The sequence below is a fragment of the Mesoplodon mirus genome (assembly GCF_964341445.2).
Source record: "Mesoplodon mirus genome assembly, chromosome: 5".
Lineage (NCBI taxonomy): Eukaryota > Metazoa > Chordata > Mammalia > Artiodactyla > Ziphiidae > Mesoplodon > Mesoplodon mirus.
In genome coordinates this window covers 155,856,677-155,872,512 of record NC_138980.1, presented here as the reverse complement: position 1 = coordinate 155,872,512, position 15,836 = coordinate 155,856,677, and the positions used below count along the sequence as shown (strand labels likewise).

Genomic DNA, 15,836 nt, shown 5'->3' with positions numbered 1-15,836 from the left:
TTGGTGATGATGTGGAAGAGTTAGAACTCTCATACTCTGTTGGTAGGATGTAAAATGGTACAACTACTTTGGAAAACCATTTGACAGTTTCTTGAAAAGTTCAACATACCTAACATACCATCTATCCATTCACTCATAGATATTAACCCAAGAGAAATTAAAATATATGTCTCAAAAAATCATATACACAAATGTTTATAGCATCTTTATTCAGATATCCCCAAACTAGAAATGATCCAAATGTCCTCCAACAAATGAATGGATAAAGATAATGAGATACATACATGTAATGAAATATTACTCAGCCATAAAAGAGAATGAAGTGCTGGCCAAGCAGCATGATGGATGCATCTGAAAACCATCATGCTGAATGAAAGAAGCCAGGTTCAAAGAAATTCATCCCCTATGACATTCCATTTATAGGAATTCTAGAAAATGCAAAAAGGAGAGTAGTGGTTGCCTGGGAATGGCAGGGATTGGCTGTGATGAGGCATGAGGAAACTTTTAGAGGTAATGGGAATATTCTGAATCTTGATTATAGTGGTGGTTCCTTGGGTGTGTATCTGTCAAAACTCCTCAAATTGTAAGCTTCCAATGGATGTAGTTTATTGTACTATATATATATATAGTACAAAATATAGCTTTTTTTATGACAAGCACTTGCCAGAAATGAGCCACTTCATTTTTAGCATTTGAGCCTTTACAAAAGTCCCTTTGCTGAACAGTTCTCTCTCTTATCATGGTCTGTGGCTCATCTAGATAAAACATGGCAATTTCTGGCAAGTGACTGTATTTTGTTTTGGAATGAGAATCTGGCTTTGAAGGTAAAGAATTTTTCCAATATATTAACGGACAGAGATATTCAGGGATACAAGTTTAGAGGAAATCTTTAGGGGATTGTCAGTCCACAGCCATAAGAATTTTTATTCTCTTATAAAATTACCTTTATTTTCTGTGACAGGTCTCATTTACTACCATTTCCCTTAAAAATAATTAATAATAATATATTAATAGTTAATTTATGAAATGATAAAGCTGAAAAGTGCTTCTAATGTATTTTAATATATTACCCAGATAAGTAAAACTTCTATTTGACTCTGTCATGAAAGTAGTATTCACCATCTCAAGCTTTAGCACGTAGCCCACTAAGTTAGCTATTATGTAATTTTATTATAATCTTCAAAGATATTTGTAATATACTTACTGAAATTTCTGAAAAATATTTTGAGAATATACCCTCTGGAACCTCTAAGTAAAAATTGCACCTCGGGAGATAACTGTCACTTTTATTGTATTTTTAAATATCTTCTTTCCTGGAGATTATCTGTTTTTCTAGTAGGATAGCACCAACTTGTATAAACTCAAGGAGGAAAATTTGCTTGATTCTTTTGTAGAGTGTTCCATTCAGGAATATTCTTTTAAGTCATTTTTGTGTTCCAGCAGGCTGAGATCAGTTCTATACGGGAAAACAAAGACAGACTAAGTGACAGTACTACGGGTAAGATGAAGGGGCATTTTTGTTCCCTTGACCGATCTCTATTTCATGTTCCTCTAAGAGAGCAAAGGCCAAGCAGGGGTACCCTGTCTGGGGAAGTCGGAGAACCCAGGGTGCCACCCTAAGGCTGCCAGCAGTGCACAGCCTGGTACTCTCTACTTCAGGGGGCTTTCACCTAGATTAAGGAGTCCCTGAGCTTGGGACTTGTGAAATATATCTCTGTTTTCATCTGTTCCTAATTTAGCATTAGTACTTCCTTCAATTATGAATATAGGCAATAAGCCCCAGTGGTATTAGCAGATCAGTGATTCTGACACCAAGAAAATTTACAGATAATATCATATTGCCTCACTGTTATTACAGATACCTTGAAAGATCATTTACAGTATCTCTGCTAGAAATTATGGCAGTTATTAGACCTGCTTCCATATCTTGTTATTTGGTGTGTTACAAAGAAGGTTGCCAATTTCTGTAACCTGTACATTCTATTTTTTTTAAACATCTTTATTGGAGCATAATTGCTCTACAATGGTGTGTCAGTTTCTGCTTTATAACAAAGTGAATCAGCTATACATATACATATATCCCCATATCCCCTCCCTCTTGCGTCTCCCTCCCACCCTCCCTATCCCACCCCTCTAGGTGGACACAAAGCACCGAGCTGATCTCCCTGTGCTATGAAGCTGCTTCCCACTAGCTATCTTTTTTACATTTGGTAGTGTATATGTGTCAGTGCCACTCTCTCTCTTCGTCCCAGCTTATTTCATGCATTTTAAAACATCGTTTTGAGATGAGGTCCATAGGCTGTAAGCTGCCAGCTAGCGGCCCTCCTTACAACTGAGCAGCAGGTTATTTCTTGAGGGGAGAGCCAACTGAACACCTCCACGGCTGCCACAATCTAACTTTTCTACTTTTGATTTTTAAAAGACACATACAAAGAGTGTTAATGAAATCACACACTATCATATTGTCTTCACCAAGACACGGTTTAATTCATTGTATCGAGTCCATCCTGTTGCTTTATCCTCTAAGAATGTAGGACGGTATATGCAGAATCAATTTGAAATGTAGAGTAGATTACTTCAAAGGCCCCTTTTTGCTCCAGCATTCAGTTTCTTAGTCTGTTATGTATTTCATATGTGTTTGGAGCCCTTAACTTACAGAATTTAGAAATATTAAGAAATATTCCTGGCAGAGAACAATGTTAATATAACTGAACAGTTGTTACATTGTATACTTTAAAAGCCATCCATCATGGCTTAGAAGTAATTTTTGTTGCTTAGAATTACCCTCATGCTCCCAATCCCCTGGTTCATTCCAAGCTGACCAGACTCTTTGTCAAGAACACTCATAAAGCTGTGGTTTAGGCACCAGACATGATTAGTAAGCATTTCTATGAAGAAATGTCATTTTGTATCCTTCCAAATTAAGATTAAAGTTTTCATCCTTGCATTAAATGGCTTGAGAAAATTTTTAAATAACAGTAGAAATTTGGATCAGTGCTATTCAGAGTGTGGTCTCTAAACTGTTGCCAGTCTAAAATAACTAAGGAGTTTAGAGCAGAAAGTCATCCAGCCAAGCACACTGTTTTGTCCACCTGACAATTTTTTTTTTCCGTAGGAAGACTTTCTGGATGAAGGAAGCAGTACACTGAGTGACATTCTGGAGGACGTTTCTTGTCTTGTCTCAATGAGAACTTTGAGTAGCATAGCTTTAAATGTTATTTCAGCATGATAATCAGTAGAATCTCAAATAGTTCTGGTTTACCAACAGTGTTTACTGTGGGATGCAGAGAAGGCTGTTTCATGCTGGGGTGGTCAGAGAATGCTTTAAGGAAGAGGCAGAATTTGCCATGAGTCTTGAAGGATGCCTAAGAGTTATCTAGCCAAGGAGGTGCTACAAGGGCAGTCATATGGACGAAGAATTAAAGCAGCAGCCTTGTGTTGAGAATATAGAGGATGTGATAGAAGCGTTGAGTCTGATGAAAATGGGATACTAGAGAAAAACATCAGGAGTTATAAGCCTGAAAAAAAGTAGATTGGAGCCAGATCCTAGAGGCCTTAATCCAGATGAAGGAATTTGGAGGTTATTTTTAGCAGGAGAGCAATTAAAGCACTTGAACCAAAGGGATGACCCTATCAAAGTATGTTTTAGGAAGATTAGTCTGACAGTGTTGTTGGTACAGGCTACATTTTCACTAGAGGAGAGAGAGAGAGATTTGTTAGGAAGCCATTTGTAGAGTTACCAAGTATGGTGATGAAGTTTGGACTAGAGTGATGGATGTGGGAATAAGAAGTGAACCAGATTCCAGAGATCTTTCTGAAAGGATTCACAGAATGGGATGCATTAGGCATGGGAGGAACAAAAAACAACCAAGGTGTGGCACTTGATTAAGTGAACGGAAAATGTGTGACCAAATCCATCAGTTTTCAGATGTGCTTATTTGTATCCAGGCACCTAGTATATGTGTTAGGGAAACGCCAGTAAGGAAGCCCCAGTACCTGAGAATTGCTATTCATCTATCCAGCTGCAGGGGGCTTTCATTCATAGTCTGGACTAGGAAGAAGAACTGGATTGGGTAGAAAGTGAGTTTGTAAGAGACCAGAGAAATAACAGTTGAATTTTTTAAATATTATTTGAAATTGCTTGTCTCTTTTCCAAGGTGCTGATAGCTTATTGGATATAAGTTCTGAAGCTGACCAACAAGATCTTCTTGTCCTACTGCAGGCAAAAGTTGCTTCTCTTACCTTACACAATAAGGAATTACAAGATAAATTACAGGTAGGTAAATAGATTGCTAACACGGTCTATTCTGTAGGGTTCAAGCTATTGGGTTTTTCAGGGTTAGTCAGGTGATATTTTGTTTTAGACATAGACATTAGTTTCTTCTTTTTAAAATATAATTAGCCTTAAGCATTTTATAGTTTCAAATTATTTGTTTCTCGAGAGTTTATTCATTAACTATTTTTGTAAATTGGTAAATTATATATAATTATATACATAGTATGATATATATGACAATATATATACATATGTGTACACACACATATATATGATTAGTCAGTTATTCACTTAGTAAAGTTGATCATTTAGCAGATTTAAGAACTTGATAAGAAGTAGCTGTACTAAGCCCATTGTCCCTCTTGGCAACTACAATAATATGAGAAACAAAGGAAACATTTGAGTCAGAGGCTCTTCAGCCAAATCAAATCTCACATTTTTAAAGCGGCACACATAATCTGTCCTAAGAGAGCACAGAAGACGCTTAGAGTCATTAGCCGGAATCTCACGTCCCAGACCATATTTTTTCATGGGGCGAGAGGACGCGTGCACAGCGATCCTGCTGCTCTGCCGCATGTAAGGTTTGGAATCGCTCTCTCGTTGCAGTTGCTTCCTCATCTAACCCCACCTTTGGTGCCGTTTCATTCTTGCCTCTTTTTTCCAGGCCAAAACACCCAGGGAGGCAGAAGCAGACCTGAGCTTTGACTTTTACCATTCTGCTGAAACTGACTTGGCCCCATCCCCGGGCAAACCTAGTGAAACCCCTCCCCCAGACTCCAAACCATCTCCATCTGTCTTAACACATTCCTTGAGTAAATCCACTATCGACAGCGATGTCAGGATCCAGCAACTACAGGAGATGTTACACGACTTGCAGAAGAAATTGGAGAGCTCTGAAGCAGAGAGGAAAGAGCTGCAGGCCGAGCTCCAGGCCAGAAGGACAGAGCCGGTGTGCTTAAACAACTCGGAGATTTCAGAGAACGGCTCCGACCTCAGCCAGAAACTTAAGGAAACTCAGAGCAAGTACGAGGAAGCTATGAAAGAAGTCCTGAGTGTGCAGAAGCAGATGAAACTAGGCCTGGTCTCACCGGAAGGCACGGATACTGACTCAGGCCTCCGCGAGCTGAGGATCACCGAGGAGGAAGTAGACGTGCTAAAGCGGGATCTCCAGAACGCACTGGAAGAAAGTGAACGAAATAAAGGGAGAGTGAGAGAGTTGGAGGAAAAGCTGGTAGAGAGGGAGAAAGCGGTGGTTATGAAGCCACCTGGGGAAGAGTACGAGGAAATGAAAAGCTCATATTGCTCGGTGATTGAGAATATGAACAAGGAGAAGGCATTTTTGTTTGAGAAATACCAAGAGGCCCAAGAAGAAATCATGAAATTAAAAGATACACTGAAAAATCAGATGACCCAGGAGGCGGGTGATGAAGCTGGGGACATGAAAGAGGCCATGAACAGGATGATAGATGAACTCAACAAGCAGGTGAGTGAGCTGTCCCAGCTATACAAAGAGGCCCAGGCCGAGCTGGAGGATTACAGGAAGAGGAAATCTCTAGAAGACGTCACAGCTGAATATATCCATAAAGCAGAGCACGAGCAGCTGATGCAAGTGACCAACATATCCAGAGCGAAGGCTGAAGAGGCACTGTCTGAAATGAAGTCACAGTATTCCAAAGTGCTGAATGAGCTGACCCAGCTCAAACAGTTGGTAGATGCACAGAGAGAGAACTCTGTGTCCATGGCGGAGCATCTGCAAGTGATAACCGCGCTGCGGACCACTGCCAAAGAGATGGAGGGAAAAATAGGCAGTCTTAAAGAGCACCTTGCGAGCAAGGAAGGGGAGGTGGCAAAGCTGGAGAAACAACTCCTAGAGGAGAAGGCGGCCGTGACCGACGCGATGGTGCCCAGGTCTGCCTATGAGAAGCTCCAGTCGTCTTTGGAAAGCGAAGTGAGCGTGTTGGCCTCAAAATTAAAGGATTCCATGAAAGAGAAAGAGAAGGCCCATTCAGAGGTTGCCCAGATGAGAAGTGAGGTCTCACAACTGAAAAGGGAAAGGGAAAACATTCAGACTCTCTTGAAATCCAAAGAGCAGGAAGTAACTGAACTTCTGCAGAGATGCCAGGATGCTCAGGAGGAGCTTGCAGAAATGAAGAGAGATTCTGAAAGCTCTTCAAAACTGGAAGAGGATAAAGACAAGAAGGTTGGTGAGACTGTATTGCTGTTGAATTTCTAGCTAGTACGCTAGGACTTTCAACCTTCATTTACTGTGGTTAACATTTTTACCCTTTGTAAGCACTAACCTATTGTGAATGGTCAGAAGCTCCACACATGACTCTCTCTGTCCCCAAAGCCACATTAAGAATAGTAGGGTGGGCTTCCCTGGTGGCGCAGTGGTTGAGAGTCCGCCTGCTGATGCAGGGGACGCGGGTTCGTGCCCCGGTCCGGGAAGATCCCACATGCCGCAGAGCGGCTGGGCCCGTGAGCCATGGCCGCTGAGCCTGCACGTCCGGAGCCTGTGCTCCGCAACGGGAGAGGCCACAGCAGTGAGAGGCCCACGTACCACACACACAAAAAAAAAGAATAGTAGGGTGGACATTTATTTAAAAAAAAAACAACTCATCTTCTACTGCTTCCCTCATACCAAAGCATTTTCACATGTGTGGTACATGTTTTCCCTTCAGAAATTATTTTACAGAAGCCCTGCCAAGTGTCAGGGATCAGAAGTGAACCCACCAACTGAGAAGCATTTGTGACCCATCTTGAACTTCTACTCTGTTGGAATCCAGACAGATTCCTCTGTCATATGAAAACCCAGTTACTCCCAGACTTGATATTGCTTCCCTAAACCCCACGAGCTTTCCTCTGAGTCAGTATAAAAACCCTCCCCGGGCCCCATTTTCAAAGGTGTACAGGATAATAAGGCAGGAAATGTGAGGGGCGGGTGATTCGAGATGGGCTGGGCGGGAAGGAAGGAGGAAAGTAAAGGGAAAAGTGGATGATGCTCCCGTGCCTGGATCTGCTCTGCATTCCCGGTCTCCTGGGTCAGATGTTCTGAATGGCACTCATTAGAGCATTTTTCATCTTTTATTCCTTCATTATAAGGAATGTTTCAAAAAAGAGCTCCTGAAGCCAAGAGACGGGGTGGAGGTGGGCGATGGTCTTCACCACGAGGCAAGATGCCCGAGCTACCAGGGTTTCTAAAACTTATTCCTGACTGCCCACGTCAGCAATATGGAGCAAGACCTAGCTGTCTCCAAATAAGGAATACCTGAAATCCTGTTTCTGATTTATTTTTTCAACCATCCCCCTTTTAAGGGTGAACGAAGGAAATCCATGTCACAGCTTTTGTTACCTTCAGGCCCCAAGACACAGTCTGTCATTCGGGGGCTCTTGTCTGCATGGAATGGCCTTAGAGGGCTTTGTTTGGTTTGCCTGATTTTATCTGTTTTTATCGGATTTTATGTTTCATTTTATGGCTTTTCTTTTAAAAATAACAAAGGGATTGCTGCAGTCCCAGAGGCCAGGAGAGGCTGTGTTCCAGGTTGAGAAGTAGGTGGAGTCCTGCTTCTGCATCACGTTCTTGCCTAGTGATAGAGCTTTCCTTTCTCGCCAGATAAACGAGATGTCGAAGGAAGTCGCCAAGTTGAAGGAGGCCCTGAACAGCCTCTCGCAGCTCTCCTACGCCACGAGCTCGTCCAAGAGGCAGGGCCAGCAGCTGGAGACGCTGCAGCAGCAGGTCAAGCAGCTGCAGCACCAGCTGGCTGTGAGTGGGCGTGTTTCTGCGGCCTGGCGGGGGGTGTGGGGAGCCAGACGGCACACCAGGGGGAGCGGGGAGCCAGCGGGCAGATGCCCAGCCTGAAGGCGTGTTGCGCTTCAGCGAGCAGCTGACTACAGACTTCTGTGATAGAGGCCAGAGAGGGAGCGGATGGATTTCTCAGTCATTGCCTGCAGTGCGATGGGTAACATGTATCAGTGGGAAGGAAGGGAGGAGTCCACGGGACAGTGGGAGGAGGTTTCTTGTTCGCTCTTCCACTCGCTTTTTACCCTTTCTCCATTTTTCTGCCATGGTAGTCACCGTCTCTGGCAGCGGTGAGAGCTGTTTCTTATTAGGGGCCAGGATCTCTGGTAGTTGTATGTCTGCATGTCTGAAGCTGTTTCTTGGCCTCTCTCCTGATTTCACCCAGGAAAGCCCTTTCATGTCTGTATTCATTTCCGATGGCTACTGTAATAGAGCAACACGAACTTGGTTTAAAACAACATGAACTTATTACTACGGTTCTCGAGATCCATACGTCCGAAGAAACCAGTTTCGCAAAAGTAAAGTCAAGGTGTCAGCAGGGCTGGTTCCTTCTCGAGGCTCTAGGGGAGAATCCATTTCCTTGCCTCGTCCAGCTTCTAGAGTTTGCCTGAATTCTTTGGCTCGTGGCCCCTTTCTCCATCCCCAGCACATATGAATCCAGCCTCTGATTCCGTCCTCCCATCTCCTCCTTCCACCTTTGACCTTCTTGCCTCCCTCTTATAGGACCCTGGTGGTTACATTTTAGATCCACCCAGATAATCAGGATAACCTTCCTTTCTATCTCAAGACCCTTAATCTGCAAGTCCCTTTGGCCTTATAGGTCACGCTCCCAGGTTCTACGGATTAGGACGTGGGCATCTTTGGAGGGCTATTAGTCTATCACAATGTCTGTAAAGTTTTAGTTATTGAGGGTATGTTACATTTTGCACGTGAAGGTTAGTCTATCCTGGACTGTCTCTAGCTTCCATTTACAAACAGGACCTGGATTTTGTGATTTCTTCAGTACAGACTCAATACCGGTGAATTCAGGTTTCTACAGTCCTTACTCCGGCTGGCCACAAAGTACAAAACCAGCTTTTTTTCGTGTCGCCAGTTCTACTAGAGCAGTGGAGGAGTAGTCAGGGAAGGAGAAGTTGCTTTTGACTGTGTTTTGCAGGTCATTTTTCTGATCAAGTGATTATCACAGACCTGTAGATAAAGTACTAATGATTTATACAGTCATTCTTACAGTTATTCAATATGCGTTTAATGAGCTTTTATGTATCAGTAATATACAAGGTGCTGATGATATAAAAATGAATAAGACACAGTCCCTGCCTTCATGGAACATATACTCAATATAGTGGCTTACCATATACTCAGTGTAGTAAGCGTCCATTGATAGGTGCCCAACGTGCCGTGGGCATAGAGAGGCAATGTGCTCACCCAATCCGGGTGAGTCTCTGAAGGCTTCCTGCAGGAGGCAATGCTTGTGCTGAACCTCAGAGAGGTGAGTAGGAGGCAGCAGGGACTGGGATGTGGCATTTGGATGGCCCGTAGTAGCCATGGCAACCACAGTTCCAGTGGAGGGCTGGAGGAGCATGGATGGCCGAGGCTGGCTGCTGCAGAAGTGACTAAGGAGCTAGGCGGCTGCCGGGGCTGAAGAGTCACAGCAGGAGGCAGGGGAAGCCTAAAGCAGGTTTGCTGCAAAGATGGGAGATGGTGGTGAGGGAGTGGGATGCTTTCAACTGAGATCTCAGAGGTAATGACTGAGGCGGCTCTGACCAGAAGAGCGGGTGGCTGGAAGGAGGGACAGGTCATGAAGCTGAGGTCGAGGGACTGAGAGGCTGGGGTGGTGGGTGGCTCATCCACGTGGATCCTGAAGTCAACCAAATGATGACAGAAGCAGGATCGGAAAGGAAGACAGTGATCAGAAGACAAAGCTATAAATGATGGAGTGGAGGCAACCAAGAGGTGGGAGGAAACGGCACAGAGAGAGCTACCAAGCGTACCTTCTACTGGCAGGAACTTCAAAGACTGAGGTTTCAAAGGGTTTCCTTGAATAGGAAGGACACCTCGTATCTGACACTGTTGGGGAGGAGGTGAGACTGGCTACTGATAGACTTCAGTAGATGTTTAAAGTGATCCATATATGATAGTCCCAATTTCCATCATGACGTAGACAGAAAGGCCTCTTCTTAGACGAGTTAAGAGCTGAGTTGAGATCCTTGAAATAGTCACTAGGAGGAATTGGAATTATAGCTCAACAAGGAGAAATAAAATCATTAACAGCTATGCTGAGGGACCATTTAAGGTTGGTGCCGTCACCCTGTTCACCTCCTTGGTACGCTGACAGCTAAATCATTGAATTCCCCAGGGATTATATACCACTGGCTATATAGGTGATCGATAACTCTCTTTAAAAGAATAATTTTTTAAATTAATAAATATTTGGTCATTGTATATGATAGAAAAGTTGGAAGATACAGAAAACTCTGGAAAAGCTACTATAAATTAAAACTGCCTATAATCCAACCACTCAGAGACAATAACTTTTTGCATTTGACAAAGTAAATAGTTCCTTGCACTGTTTACTTTGTGCGAATATATCTATATTCTTTGCCTGAGTATGTATATATATTTTTAAACAAATTCGGGATTATCGTATCTACTTTTTACATGAATTTCCTTCTAGGGTTGACATACCAAGATATGAAACAGGTAGTTTTTTTCCCTAAGAATATTGACAAGCATTCCAAACTACACAATCCGCTGAGTCCACAGCAATTCTGAAAGCTTCCTGTGCTAGTTGGTGGAAGGAATCACTGGGGTAGCGTTTGGCCGCAGCTTTCTCCTAGTTTTTTTGGTTTTTTTTAAAGGTCTCCTAAGCTCTTGAACAATGTCAAATTGTCTCTTTCTAGGAGTGCAAGAAACAACACCAGGAAGTGATATCAGTTTACAGAATGCACCTTCTGTACGCTGTGCAGGTATGGTGTCTGGGGAACCTAGAGATACCACAGCAGGTCTTGCCCAAGTGCCCATCATGAAACTAGTAGAGCAGATGAGAACTTGAGAAGACAGCTCTTCACTGGAAGGCTTTTTAAAACACCTTCTGCTTTGCTTTGGATTTTGTGTGGGGAGCCCCATGCCCTGTTAACCAGGAGGAGCCCCCTTTGCTGGGAGCTGAAGGAGGGTGTGGGGGCAGCCCCCCATCAGGAGGAGGGGTCTGGGTGTTCCTTTCCGGGTTTGGTGATATTCTCAGAGCTATCCGTACCATCTCACTCCTGCAACTGCTGCTGGCGCTTTGGCTGGCTGGGCTCACATTTGCTACTGAGATGCCAGAAACCCTTTGCTGAGGAGTCTGGTAGGAGACCCAGCCTCATCCTCCGGAGGAAAAAGAGCAGGGTCGTGTCTTTGACTCAGTTCCTCCTAGAAATGTGGGACATTCAACATTTCCTTGAAGATCGGGGTGGGAGGGCTCATCCCAGCCAGCCATCTCCCTCCCCAGGTGAGGCAGTGCCAGGATTTAGGATCTGAGTGTTGTTTTGGTTTGGTTTGGTTTACACCTTTTTGATGTTATTTTTTCTAACGAGTGTTTTAGTTTTTCAGTGTTCAGCCTCCCCTCTACCTCTGTTGTTTTCTGCCTTTTGAAGTTCCTGTGGGGCAACAGCCTCTGCCCTTTATTCACCTCCTTCCTCACTCCCCCATGGTCCTGTGTGATTTGTGTCCAAGTCATGATATCGTAGGTTATTCTAATGAGTGTCTTTTGTTGGAATTTCCTAGGGCCAGATGGATGAAGATGTCCAAAAAGTACTGAAGCAAATCCTCACCATGTGTAAGAACCAGTCCCAGAAGAAGTAAAGTGGATTCCTTGGCAGGACACTGGCCCCTTGTTGTCCACCTTTTGTTAGATCCGGAGTTGCTGGCAACCACTGCCATTGTTCTCATTCGTGGTATCACTGTGACCCTTGTAATAGAGCTTCTTCCCTTTCCAGAGGCTTCTTTCTGAGGATGGGTCCCAGGAGAAGACTGTCCTCCTCAGAACCGCTTAGAAACTTCGAAGCAGCAGAGGTGAAAGATGCCGTCATCCCTTCTGATTCCAGAGCTGGGATCATCCACGCTGGTGGCAGGCATCCTCCTTGGTACCTGCCCAGCTGAGGGACTTCATCACTGAGTGACACATCGATGCTCCACGCAGCCGTGCTTCCGTTCCTACACTCAGGCTGTGCTGTTCAGCACAGCAGTGTTCTTTTTGCCTTTGGCTTCCTATCCCCCAAACATGACTTAATTTCTAACCAAATTAGTATGGCACTAGTTATGAGCTGCATGCTTTAGACCCTTTATCGTGATATCTTGTGGATTTAAAAATGCTAATTCCATCTTTTTTTCCCTCATCTGCCTTATATTTCTCACCACCCTGCTTATCAATCTTATAGTTTGATGAGCACTGTTAACTTAAATATGAAGTTTTAAAACACAAGCAAGTTGTCCTTAAAAGTTCTTTTTAAGTAAATTGCTGACATATTGCAAATTTTCTATGCAAACTTGCCTCCTGCTGTTTGTTATGCACGAAGCTCAGGAAATCCAAACATTTGTGTTCAACAAGGGATAGTAAATTGCGTGTTTACAGCCAAAAGAAATGCCTCATAGTTTTTAACCTCAATTTTTTAAAAGTGTTTTTTTTCCTCTACAATATTTGTATTGGCTCTTAAAGATGTTTTCATATCTAAATCCCTAAGTAAGTGAAATTTACATTAGACTATATCAGCAAAATATTTTTTAGGTAATCATGTTTAAGACTTTAAAAAGTATATAACTTTTTCCTCCAGGTTTTCAGCTATAGCAGGAGGTGGTTCTGTATTCCAGACTCAAAATGAGCTGCCACCGACACCCCTAGACTTCCTGCCATCGTGTTCTCAGAACTGTAGCACGTCTCTGAATATAGTAAATCCTCTTTTACCCACTGAATATTTTTGAATGCCCCACTCTACCAGCACCTGTAAATTATCTCTAGAAGGGCTGTTAGTACCAACGAGTTTTTCAACTTTGAAGCAAAAAATCCTGGTAAACATTATGGTGCCTAGCTGAGGTCTTGGGAGAAAACATTCCTGTTCACTTTACTTTCAGGTTAACTTGCTTGCAGCTTCCCTTACAGCCTTGATCTTATTGAGAGATGTAAACTGAATTACGGAAATCTCTCAAGTATAGAACTGAAAGCATAGGCCAGCTCCGACAGGGCCGCCTGGGCTCAGAGGCCACTTGGTAGCACTGTGTTGGATGAGGACCAATGACAGTGAAGCAACACCCGCTTTCGAGCCTGGTGTTACCTTTCTTAAGTTGTTTATAGTTCGGCAATTTCGAACAGGCTCCAAAGAAAACTGTGAAAGGACTTTCTGTCACAGCACTTAAGAAAACACAAGACCATCCCCCTCCCAGCTCCACACAGAAATGCTGCAGAGTGTAAAACTTGAGACATTTTGTAGGACGCCTGACAAAGTGTAGCCTTTTATCTTGTTTCAGGATGCATATTTATTACAAGTACTCTGGTTAAATATTGAAAAGTTACATGCTGTAGTTTAGCATTTTGCCTTTGTAATTTACAGAAAGTATTGCAGAAAATAAACTTTTGTTTCATTTTGCATCTCTGTTGTTGATTTGGGGCACCTTCGTAAGCATGCCTGTACAGCTTCTGGAGTTCAGCTAACTAGCATTTCGGGGCAAAGGTTTTTATACCCTGTGTTGTGCTCCACCGGTGGCCATTGTCCACAGTCTCTCACACAATGTGTCATACCATTTCGTCCCCTAGCTCCTGGGGTCACCTTGAACTCTACCCCAAGCAACACCCACTTTTGGGCACTTGCATCACAGTTCTTTCATTTAAAATTGCCTCCCAGTTGATCTGTAGTCTTTTTTTTTTTTTTTTTTTTTTACTATTTAAAAGCCATTAGATTTTTTTTTCTCTTTTTTTCTTTGCTTTTTTGAAAAAGTAATACATACACATGGTTTTTCTTACATTATCCTATCACATTACAAGGTTAATTCATCCCTGAAAAAAACTCCTGTGGGGTGAATTCTTCCAGGTTGAAAGCATAATTAAAACACCAGATGACAATGAAATGGGTGCAATTATTTAAATAGCTAACACGGTTCTTCGTAACACAGCATAACGAGGCCATCTCCCTTCATTAAGGCCGCTTCCCTTGCTAACAATACGATTCTGCCTCTCTCAGCTCCTGTTGCCAAGGCAGACCATACATACTCAACTGAACCCTTCCTCACGCCCCACCTCTGGGAAGAAAGAGGACAAAAGATATCAATGAAAATAATGCAAATAGTGTCTGAGGTTATTACTATTTTAAATTATCGAGTGTGCACCCTGAAAGGAGAACTCACCTCAAGATAGGCCAGCCATTCAACTCAGATGATGATTTTTTATTTTTTTTTTGCCATGCCTCCCAGCATGTGGGATCTTAATTCCCATACCAGGGATCGAACCTGCGCCCCCTGCAGTGGAAGTGTGGAGTCTTAACCACTGGGCCACCAGGGAAGTCCCAGAAGATGATTTCTTGGTGACACTCAAATGAGCACTTAACCTAGATAAATACAAACCAGACTTCTTAAATGGAAAGAATTGCCTCATATGCCAAAGGCAGGGTCTGAAAAACTGTCATCCTGCAGCAGTGGTTATATATCACGGGATATAACTGTAGGATACATGAGATAAACTGAAAATAAATCTCTCCTCCTGATTCTTAGTTTACCACCCCAGAAGCAACAGCTGTTAAGTTTCTTGAATGACCTAAGACATTCTATGTCTATATGTACATGTAGACATGCATTTTATTTTCCCATTTAAAAATAGAAACTTCTGGACCATACTTTTTCCACTTAAAATATCTTGGAGATAGATAGTTCTTTGTCAGCACACACATCCTTTTTTTAAATTTTTTTTTATGCAGTATGCGGGCCTCTCACCGCTGCGGCCTCTCCTGCCGCAGAGCACAGGCCCCGGATGCGCAGGCCCAGCGGCCACGGCCCACGGGCCCAGCCGCTATACGGCATGTGGGATCCCCCCGGACCGGGGCACAAACCCGTGCCCCCAGCACCGGCAGGTGGACTCCCAACCACTGCGCCACCAGGGAAGCCCCACACATCCTTTTTAACTGCTGCATAATGTTTCATATTATGTGCTTTTTGTTTTTAAACTAACTCCTCATTGATGGGCAATTAATCTGCTTCCAGTATTTTACAGCCCTAAAAATGATGTGATGACTATGCTATGTATGCATATGCGTGAGGATCATTTGGATAATTTTCAAATTGCCCATTTTCACACTAGCTTCCATCATGTGATACAGGAATGCAGAGGATAAAAGTAGAATAGTATATGGGTCATCACAGTGGGTGAGCAAGAATGGCCTTTTTCTTCACATTGGTTACATAAGAGTCATCAACTTGTTTTTCTTACATAAACATTCAGACTGACTCCAAAGCCTTTAATAATTAAACCCACCCATCTTAAGATAAACACATGATATGCCATGTGGGGAAAATGCTCCCAGAACATGTTGATGCACAACCTTTTGCCATGTGGCATGACTGTGGAATGCTGGGTGCTGACAGCAGTAGAAACCATCCAGCAAAGATGGGGGTGATGCAAGGTTTAACAGGCAGACTGCAAGGCAAAGAGTGGGCCGGAAAAAGTAACAGACGGAGGCACTCACAGGAGCAAGTTCTGTTCACCTGTTCAGGGCAGAGAACTGTCCAGCATTCGGGGAGTGT

The 15,836-nt window shown here is 43.2% G+C and overlaps 1 protein-coding gene across 9 annotated transcripts in view; it reads left to right on the top strand.

The window, feature by feature from the left end:
- Positions 1-13,695, top strand: part of RAI14 (retinoic acid induced 14) — a 149,646-nt gene extending 135,951 nt beyond the window's left edge. For 6 of the 9 annotated variants that reach the window (XM_082622386.1, XM_082622383.1, XM_082622389.1 and 3 more), the window contains 6 exons: positions 1,441-1,498; positions 4,158-4,276; positions 4,941-6,476; positions 7,890-8,039; positions 10,976-11,041; positions 11,838-13,695. In XM_082622386.1, coding sequence (XP_082478512.1) covers positions 1,441-1,498; positions 4,158-4,276; positions 4,941-6,476; positions 7,890-8,039; positions 10,976-11,041; positions 11,838-11,915 — 2,007 coding nt within the window. In that variant the 3' untranslated portion in view covers positions 11,916-13,695. The remainder of the gene's footprint in view (positions 1-1,440; positions 1,499-4,157; positions 4,277-4,940; positions 6,477-7,889; positions 8,040-10,975; positions 11,042-11,837) is intronic. The other 3 variants (XM_082622387.1, XM_082622390.1, XM_082622388.1) reach the window with 2 other exon arrangements.
- Positions 13,696-15,836: the final 2,141 nt, after the last annotated feature.